Source organism: Oncorhynchus nerka, linkage group LG15, assembly GCF_034236695.1.
Source record: "Oncorhynchus nerka isolate Pitt River linkage group LG15, Oner_Uvic_2.0, whole genome shotgun sequence".
In the NCBI taxonomy this organism is placed as follows: Eukaryota; Metazoa; Chordata; class Actinopteri; order Salmoniformes; family Salmonidae; genus Oncorhynchus; species Oncorhynchus nerka.
In genome coordinates this window covers 5139291-5149290 of record NC_088410.1, presented here as the reverse complement: position 1 = coordinate 5149290, position 10000 = coordinate 5139291, and the positions used below count along the sequence as shown (strand labels likewise).

At 44.9% G+C, this 10000-nt stretch overlaps 2 protein-coding genes across 2 annotated transcripts in view; both read left to right on the top strand.

Annotated features, from left to right (window-relative positions):
* LOC135560308 (E3 ubiquitin-protein ligase RBBP6-like) overlaps positions 1–8300 on the top strand; it is a 38621-nt gene extending 30321 nt beyond the window's left edge. The window contains exons 10-11 of the mRNA XM_065002166.1: positions 7538–7641; positions 7824–8300. Of these exons, the coding sequence (XP_064858238.1) occupies positions 7538–7641; positions 7824–8300 (581 nt within the window). The remainder of the gene's footprint in view (positions 1–7537; positions 7642–7823) is intronic.
* Positions 8273–8990, top strand: LOC135560371 (basic salivary proline-rich protein 1-like). Its single transcript, XM_065002270.1, has 3 exons — positions 8273–8430; positions 8679–8745; positions 8834–8990. The coding sequence occupies exons 1-3, from the start codon at positions 8330–8332 to the stop codon at positions 8975–8977; spliced, it is 312 nt and encodes a 103-aa protein (XP_064858342.1). The 5' UTR covers positions 8273–8329; the 3' UTR covers positions 8978–8990.
* Positions 8991–10000: the final 1010 nt, after the last annotated feature.

Here is a 10000-nt window from a genome sequence, read left to right as displayed (position 1 = left end):
TGACGACTGTGAGTTACACACACACAGCTGTAACACCCTGACGACTGTGAGTTAACACACATACACACACAGCTGTAACACCCTGACGACTGTGAGTTAACACACATACACACACAGCTGTAACACCCTGACGACTGTGAGTTAACACACACACACACAGCTGTAACACCCTGACGACTGTGAGTTAACACACACACACACAGCTGTAACACCCTGATGACTGTGAGTTAACACACACACACACACACACAGCTGTAACACCCTGACGACTGTGAGTTAACACACACACACACACACACAGCTGTAACACCCTGATGACTGTGAGTTAACACACACACACACACAGCTGTAACACCCTGATGACTGTGAGTTAACACACACACACACAGCTGTAACACCCTGACGACTGTGAGTTAACACACACACACACAGCTGTAACACCTGACGACTGTGAGTTACACACACACACACACAGCTGTAACACCCTGACGACTGTGAGTTAACACACACACACACAGCTGTAACACCCTGACGACTGTGAGTTAACACACACACACACAGCTGTAACAACCTGACGACTGTGAGTTAACACACACACACACACAGCTGTAACACCCTGACGACTGTGAGTTCACACACACACAGGCTGTAACACCCTGACGACTGTGAGTTAACACACACACACACAGCTGTAACACCCTGACGACTGTGAGTTAACACACACACACAGCTGTAACACCCTGACGACTGTGAGTTAACACACACACACACAGCTGTAACACCCTGACGACTGTGAGTTAACACACACACACACAGCTGTAACAACCTGACGACTGTGAGTTAACACACACACACACAGCTGTAACACCCTGACGACTGTGAGTTAACACACACACAGCTGTAACACCCTGACGACTGTGAGTTCACACACACACACAGCTGTAACACCCTGACGACTGTGAGTTAACACACACACACACAGCTGTAACACCCTGACGACTGTGAGTTAACACACACACACACACAGCTGTAACACCCTGACGACTGTGAGTTAACACACACACACACAGCTGTAACACCCTGACGACTGTGAGTTAACACACACACACACAGCTGTAACAACCTGACGACTGTGAGTTAACACACACACACACACAGCTGTAACACCCTGACGACTGTGAGTTAACACACACACACACACAGCTGTAACACCCTGACGACTGTGAGTTAACACACATACACACACAGCTGTAACACCCTGACGACTGTGAGTTAACACACACACACACAGCTGTAACACCCTGACGACTGTGAGTTAACACACACACACAGCTGTAACACCCTGACGACTGTGAGTTAACACACACAGCTGTAACACCCTGACGACTGTGAGTTAACACACACACACACACAGCTGTAACACCCTGACGACTGTGAGTTAACACACACACACAGCTGTAACAACCTGACGACTGTGAGTTAACACACACACACACAGCTGTAACACCCTGATGACTGTGAGTTAACACACACACACACACACAGCTGTAACACCCTGATGACTGTGAGTTAACACACACACACACACAGCTGTAACACCCTGATGACTGTGAGTTAACACACACACACACACACAGCTGTAACACCCTGACGACTGTGAGTTAACACACACACACAGCTGTAACACCTGACGACTGTGAGTTAACACACACACACACAGCTGTAACACCCTGACGACTGTGAGTTAACACACACACAGCTGTAACACCCTGACGACTGTGAGTTAACACACACACACACAGCTGTAACACCCTGACGACTGTGAGTTAACACACACACACAGCTGTAACACCCTGACGACTGTGAGTTAACACACACACACACAGCTGTAACACCCTGACGACTGTGAGTTAACACACACACACACAGCTGTAACACCCTGACGACTGTGAGTTAACACACACACACACAGCTGTAACACCCTGACGACTGTGAGTTAACACACACACACACAGCTGTAACACCCTGACGACTGTGAGTTAACACACACACACACACAGCTGTAACACCCTGACGACTGTGAGTTAACACACACACACACACACACACACACACACAGCTGTAACAACCTGACGACTGTGAGTTAACACACACACACACAGCTGTAACACCCTGACGACTGTGAGTTAACACACACACACACAGGCTGTAACACCCTGACGACTGTGAGTTAACACACACACAGCTGTAACACCCTGACGACTGTGAGTTAACACACACACACACAGCTGTAACACCCTGATGACTGTGAGTTAACACACACACACACACACACACAGCTGTAACACCCTGACGACTGTGAGTTAACACACACACAGCTGTAACGACCTGACGACTGTGAGTTAACACACACACACAGCTGTAACACCCTGACGACTGTGAGTTAACACACACACACAGCTGTAACACCCTGACGACTGTGAGTTAACACACACACACGGCTGTAACACCCTGACGACTGTGAGTTAACACACACAGCTGTAACACCCTGAGTTACACACACACACACACAGCTGTAACACCCTGATGACTGTGAGTTAACACACACACACACACAGCTGTAACACCCTGATGACTGTGAGTTAACACACACACACTGTAACACAGCTGTAACACACAGCTGTAACAACCTGACGACTGTGAGTTAACACACACACACACAGCTGTAACACCCTGACGACTGTGAGTTAACACACACACACACGGCTGTAACACCCTGACGACTGTGAGTTAACACACACACACACAGCTGTAACACCCTGACGACTGTGAGTTAACACACACACACACAGCTGTAACACCCTGACGACTGTGAGTTAACACACACACACACGGCTGTAACACAGCTGTAACACCCTGACGACTGTGAGTTAACACACACACACACAGCTGTAACACCCTGATGACTGTGAGTTAACACACACACACACACACACACAGCTGTAACACCCTGACGACTGTGAGTTAACACACACACACAGCTGTAACAACCTGACGACTGTGAGTTAACACACACACACAGCTGTAACACCCTGACGACTGTGAGTTAACACACACACACACACACACACACACAGCTGTAACAACCTGACGACTGTGAGTTAACACACACACACAAGCTGTAACACCCTGACGACTGTGAGTTACACACACACACACACAGCTGTAACACCTGACGACTGTGAGTTAACACACACACACACAGCTGTAACACCCTGATGACTGTGAGTTAACACACACACACACACAGCTGTAACAACCTGACGACTGTGAGTTAACACACACACACACACAGCTGTAACGACCTGACGACTGTGAGTTAACACACACACACGGCTGTAACACCCTGATGACTGTGAGTTAACACACACACACACACACAGCTGTAACACCCTGATGACTGTGAGTTAACACACACACACAGCTGTAACACCCTGACGACTGTGAGTTAACACACACACAGCTGTAACACCCTGACGACTGTGAGTTAACACACACACACACACAGCTGTAACACCTGATGACTGTGAGTTAACACACACACACACACACAGCTGTAACACCCTGACGACTGTGAGTTAACACACACACACACACACAGCTGTAACACCCTGACGACTGTGAGTTAAACACACACACACACAGCAGGTCCTCCTCCCCCCGCCCAGACAAACCGGTGACCGGGGCCCCACTTCCCCAGAGTGGGATGAACAGATGGCATGCTAGCTGTTCCTGTAGACTTCCAGTCATTGCGCTAATGCTAGTTAGCATTGTCTTTGTGAAACTAACTCTTTTATCTTCCTTTTTTGATAGCAGCAGACATGTGGTGAGCAATATGTCTGGAACATCGAAATCGCAATAAAATCGCAGTATTGAATCCTAAAACACGTGGTATCTATTTGGGCATTTCCCATGACTATATTTGGGCATTTCCCATGACTATATTTGGGCATTTCCCATGACTATATTTGGGCATTTCCCATGACTATATTTGGGCATTTCCCATGACTATATTTGGGCATTTCCCATGACTATATTTGGGCATTTCCCATGCCTATATTTGGGCATTTCCCATGCCTATATTTGGGCATTTCCCATGACTATATTTGGGCATTTCCCATGACTATATTTGGGCATTTCCCATGCCTATATTTGGGCATTTCCCATGCCTATATTTGGGCATTTCACATGCCTAGGTTATATTTGGGCATATCACATGCCTAGGTTATATTTGGGCATATCACATGCCTAGGTTATATTTGGGCATATCACATGCCTAGGTTATATTTGGGCATATCCCATCCCTAGGTTATATTTGGGCATTTCCCATGCCTAGGTTATATTTGGGCATTTCCCATGCCTAGGTTATATTTGGGCATATCCCATGCCTAGGTTATATTTGGGCATTTCCCATGCCTAGGTTATATTTGGGCATTTCCCATGCCTAGGTTATATTTGGGCATTTCCCATGACTAGGTTATATTTGGGCATTTCCCATGACTAGGTTATATTTGGGCATTTCCCATGCCTAGGTTATATTTGGGCATTTCCCATGCCTAGGTTATATTTGGGCAGAATTCTGCCTTTTTCAAGCATAAAATTAAATTTAAATTAAACACAGAAATATCTTGCCAGATTAACTTAAAGCAAGACATTAGGGAATGTAGCTGACTGTAAATCTCTCTCTGCCAATAAGACATCTGATGGCCTTTGCAAAACGTTCCTTGCTCTTTCATTGTAAGTTAATTTACTTGTGTGGCTGCCAGCCGAATAGTGTTGCACTTCTGTTGTCATGAAAACAAAGCTATTTTCCGTTTTGAATGTTTGGAGAACATTTATTTAGTGTGGTGAACTAGTCCCCTGATCACTCTGAAGCAACACAACATTTATTTAGTGATGAACTAGTCCCCTGATCACTCTACTGAAGCAACACAACATTTATTTAGTGTGGTGAACTAGTCCCCTGATCACTCTACTGAAGCAACACAACATTTATTTAGTGGTGAACTAGTCCCCTGATCACTCTACTGAAGCAACACAACATTTATTTAGTGGTGAACTAGTCCCCTGATCACTCTACTGAAGCAACACACCATTTATTTAGTGATGGTGAACTAGTCCCCTGATCACTCTACTGAAGCAACACAACATTTATTTAGTGGTGAACTAGTCCCCTGATCACTCTACTGAAGCAACACAACATTTATTTAGTGTGGTGAACTAGTCCCCTGATCACTCTACTGAAGCAACACAACATTTATTTAGTGGTGAACTAGTCCCCTGATCACTCTGAAGCAACACACCATTTATTTAGTGGTGAACTAGTCCCCTGATCACTCTGCTGAAGCAACAACATTTATTTAGTGGTGAACTAGTCCCCTGATCACTCTACTGAAGCAACACACCATTTATTTAGTGATGATGAACGAGTCCCCTGATCACTCTACTGAAGCAACACAACATTTATTTAGTGATGAACTAGTCTCCTGATCACTCTACTGAAGCAACACAACATTTATTTAGTGGTGAACTAGTCCCCTGATCACTCTACTGAAGCAACACAACATGTATTTAGTGATGAACTAGTCCCCTGATCACTCTACTGAAGCAACACAACATTTATTTAGTGGTGAACTAGTCCCCTGATCACTCTACTGAAGCAACACAACATGTATTTAGTGATGAACTAGTCCCCTGATCACTCTACTGAAGCAACACAACATTTATTTAGTGATGAACTAGTCCCCTGATCACTCTACTGAAGCAACACAACATTTATTTAGTGGGTGAACTAGTCCCCTGATCACTCTACTGAAGCAACACAACATTTATTTAGTGGTGAACTAGTCCCCTGATCACTCTACTGAAGCAACACAACATTTATTTAGTGATGAACCAGTCCCCTGATCACTCTACTGAAGCAACACAACATTTATTTAGTGATGAACCAGTCCCCTGATCACTCTACTGAAGCAACACAACATTTATTTAGTGTGGTGAACTAGTCCCCTGATCACTCTACTGAAGCAACACAACATTTATTTAGTGATGAACTAGTCCCCTGATCACTCTACTGAAGCAACACAACATTTATTTAGTGATGAACTAGTCCCCTGATCACTCTACTGAAGCAACACACCATTTATTTAGTGATGGACTAGTCCCCTGATCACTCTCCTGAAGCATCACAACATTTATTTAGTGATGAACTAGTCCCCTGATCACTCTACTGAAGCAACACAACATTTATTTAGTGATGAACTAGTCCCCTGATCACTCTACTGAAGCAACACAACATTTATTTAGTGATGAACTAGTCCCCTGATCACTCTACTGAAGCAACACAACATTTATTTAGTGATGAACTAGTCCCCTGATCATTCTACTGAAGCAACACAACATTTATTTAGTGATGAACTAGTCCCCTGATCACTCTACTGAAGCAACACACCATTTATTTAGTGATGAACTAGTCCCCTGATCACTCTACTGAAGCAACACAACATTTATTTAGTGATGATGAACTAGTCCCCTGATCACTCTACTGAAGCAACACAACATTTATTTAGTGATGAACTAGTCCCCTGATCACTCTACTGAAGCAACACAACATTTATTTAGTGGTGAACTAGTCCCCTGATCACTCTACTGAAGCAACACAACATTTATTTAGTGATGATGAACTAGTCCCCTGATCACTCTACTGAAGCAACACAACATTTATTTAGTGATGATGAACTAGTCCCCTGATCACTCTACTGAAGCAACACAACATTTATTTAGTGATGAACTAGTCCCCTGATCACTCTACTGAAGCAACACAACATTTATTTAGTGATGAACTAGTCCCCTGATCACTCTACTGAAGCAACACAACATTTATTTAGTGATGGTGAACTAATCCCCTGATCATTCTACTGAAGCAACACAACATTTATTTAGTGATGAACTAGTCCCCTGATCACTCTACTGAAGCAACACAACATTTATTTAGTGATGAACTAGTCCCCTGATCACTCTACTGAAGCAACACACCATTTATTTAGTGATGGACTAGTCCCCTGATCACTCTACTGAAGCAACACACCATTTATTTAGTGATGAACTAGTCCCCTGATCACTCTACTGAAGCAAGACAGCATTTATTTAGTGATGAACTAGTCCCCTGATCACTCTACTGAAGCAACACAACATTTATTTAGTGATGAACTAGTCCCCTGATCACTCTATTGAAGCAACACACCATTTATTTAGTGATGAACTAGTCCCCTGATCACTCTACTGAAGCAACACAACATTTATTTAGTGATGAACTAGTCCCCTGATCACAACATTGTTGCCTTTCAATATAAAATGCAGATGATGTAATCTGTGTTTTGGAAATGCAGGGGGGTGGATCCTTATTGTCTCAATGAACAGTTCTGTATTTGTTTCACCCCTGACCTCTAACTTCTGTGTATGACCTTTTAACCTCTAGGTATCAGGACCAGTCTGCTGGACTCAGAGGAACACACCTGTTTCACCTGCAAACAGTCTGACGTCTCACCTGACGCTCTCATCGCTAACAAGTTCCTACGACAGGTACACATCACGGAGACGCATTAAGCCAAACCCCACACACACACACACACATTGAGAAACCACACACACACTCGGTCGGTCAGTAATTAAACTACACTCATACACACTATAGCTTTATTTATTAATTCAAAATCTCTCCCCCTCTCTCTCTCTCTCTCTCTCCCCTCTCTCTCTCCCCTCAGGCAGTGAATAACTTTAAGAATGAGTCTGGTTACACCAAACCAGCACGAAACAAAACCCTGCAGCAGTCTGCCCCGCCCCCAGCACGGCCTCAGCCATTCAGAACCCTCGGCTCACGCCAGCAGGACCCCCTATTGGCCAACACTCGCCAGCAGGACCCCCTATTGGCCAGCACTCGCCAGCAGGACCCCCTATTAGCCAGCACTCGCCAGCAGGACCCCCTATTGGCCAGCACTCGCCAGCAGGACCCCCTATTGGCCAGCACTCGCCAGCAGGACCCCCTATTGGCCAACACTCGCCAGCAGGACCCCCTATTGGCCAGCACTCGCCAGCAGGACCCCTATTGGCCAGCACTCGCCAGCAGGACCCCCTATTGGCCAGCACTCGCCAGCAGGACCCCTATTGGCCAACGCTCGCCAGCAGGACCCCTATTGGCCAACGCCCGCCCCCAGCCTCCCTCACTCCTCCTGTCACCTTGACACAAAGCCTGCCCATTCAGACCCCACCGATGGGACCGCCTGAGGTGTCAATCTCTCCTGACCCCGCCCCTGAACCACACCGGGCGGAGCCACGGCACTTGGCCAATCACAACGAGCCACCGCCGCCAGGGTGAGTTGCCGGGACTACTGACGCCACACAGATTCTCAACCGTTGATATTTGACCAATCAGATCAGCCGACAGCGGATATTTGACTGATTTGATTCACTGAGTTGGAGGCGGGGCCTTACATGGTGTCAGAGCCACCAATCAGATCAGCCAACAGCGGATATTTGACCAATCAGATCAGCCGACAGCGGATATTTGACTGATTTGATTCACTGACTGATTCATTGGTGTTTTTGTTTTTTTCTCTCAGTGAGATGGAGGCGGGGCCTTACATGGTGTCAGAGCCACCAATCAGATCAGCCGACAGCGGACCTCAGGTGAGACACACCAGTTGTATTAGAGGCTACATTATGACCTGTCGTAGCCTCTGTAATCTCTGAGATTTCTCTCTGATTGGTTCCCCAGGGATACCACATGCCTATGATTGGTCACCCTCCACCCATAAGGCCCTCCCACCCATCAGGTCCACCTCCACAGCCCTCCCATTCCCACAGAGGAGGACCCAGACCACCTTGGGACAGGTACGACACGGATCAAACAGGACTCTAGAATATAGAGGTCATAACAGGACTCTAGAATATAGAGGTCATAACAGGACTCTAGAATATAGAGGTCATAACAGGACTATAGAATATAGAGGTCATAACAGGACTATAGAATATAGAGGTCATAACAGGACTCTAGAATATAGAGGTCATAACAGGGTTACTGTAGAATACAGGACTCTAGAATATAGAGGTCATAACAGGACTCTAGAATATAGAGGTCATAACAGGACTCTAGAATATAGAGGTCATAACAGGACTCTAGAATATAGAGGTCATAACAGGACTCTAGAATATAGAGGTCATAACAGGACTCTAGAATATAGAGGTCATAACAGGACTCTAGAATATAGAGGTCATAACAGGTTACTGTAGGAATACAGGACTCTAGAATATAGAGGTCATAACAGGACTCTAGAATATAGAGGTCATAACAGGACTCTAGAATATAGAGGTCATAACAGGACTATAGAATATAGAGGTCATAACAGGACTATAGAATATAGAGGTCATAACAGGACTATAGAATATAGAGGTCATAACAGGGTTACTGTAGAATATAGAGGTCATAACAGGACTATAGAATATAGAGGTCATAACAGGACTATAGAATATAGAGGTCATAACAGGGTTACTGTAGAATACAGGACTGTAGAATATAGAGGTCATAACAGGGTTACTGTAGAATATAGAGGTCATAACAGGGTTACTGTAGAATATAGAGGTCATAACAGGGTCACTGTAGAATATAGAGGTCATAACAGGACTATAGAATATAGAGGTCATAACAGGACTATAGAATATAGAGGTCATAACAGGACTATAGAATATAGAGGTCATAACAGGGTTACTGTAGAATATAGAGGTCATAACAGGACTGTAGAATATAGAGGTCTATAGAATAACAGGACTATAGAATATAGAGGTCATAACAGGACTATAGAATATAGAGGTCATAACAGGACTATAGAATATAGAGGTCATAACAGGACTGTAGAATATAGAGGTCATAACAGGACTGTAGAAT

Bases quoted from the DNA above. Each gene is read 5' to 3' on its own strand.
- LOC135560371 (XM_065002270.1), top strand. From the start codon at position 8,330: ATGGGACCGCCTGAGGTGTCAATCTCTCCTGACCCCGCCCCTGAACCA. The intron at 8,431-8,678 runs GTGAGTTGCCGG...TTTTTCTCTCAG, and splicing joins AACGAGCCACCGCCGCCAGG to TGAGATGGAGGCGGGGCCTT. The intron at 8,746-8,833 runs GTGAGACACACC...TTGGTTCCCCAG, and splicing joins CAGCCGACAGCGGACCTCAG to GGATACCACATGCCTATGAT.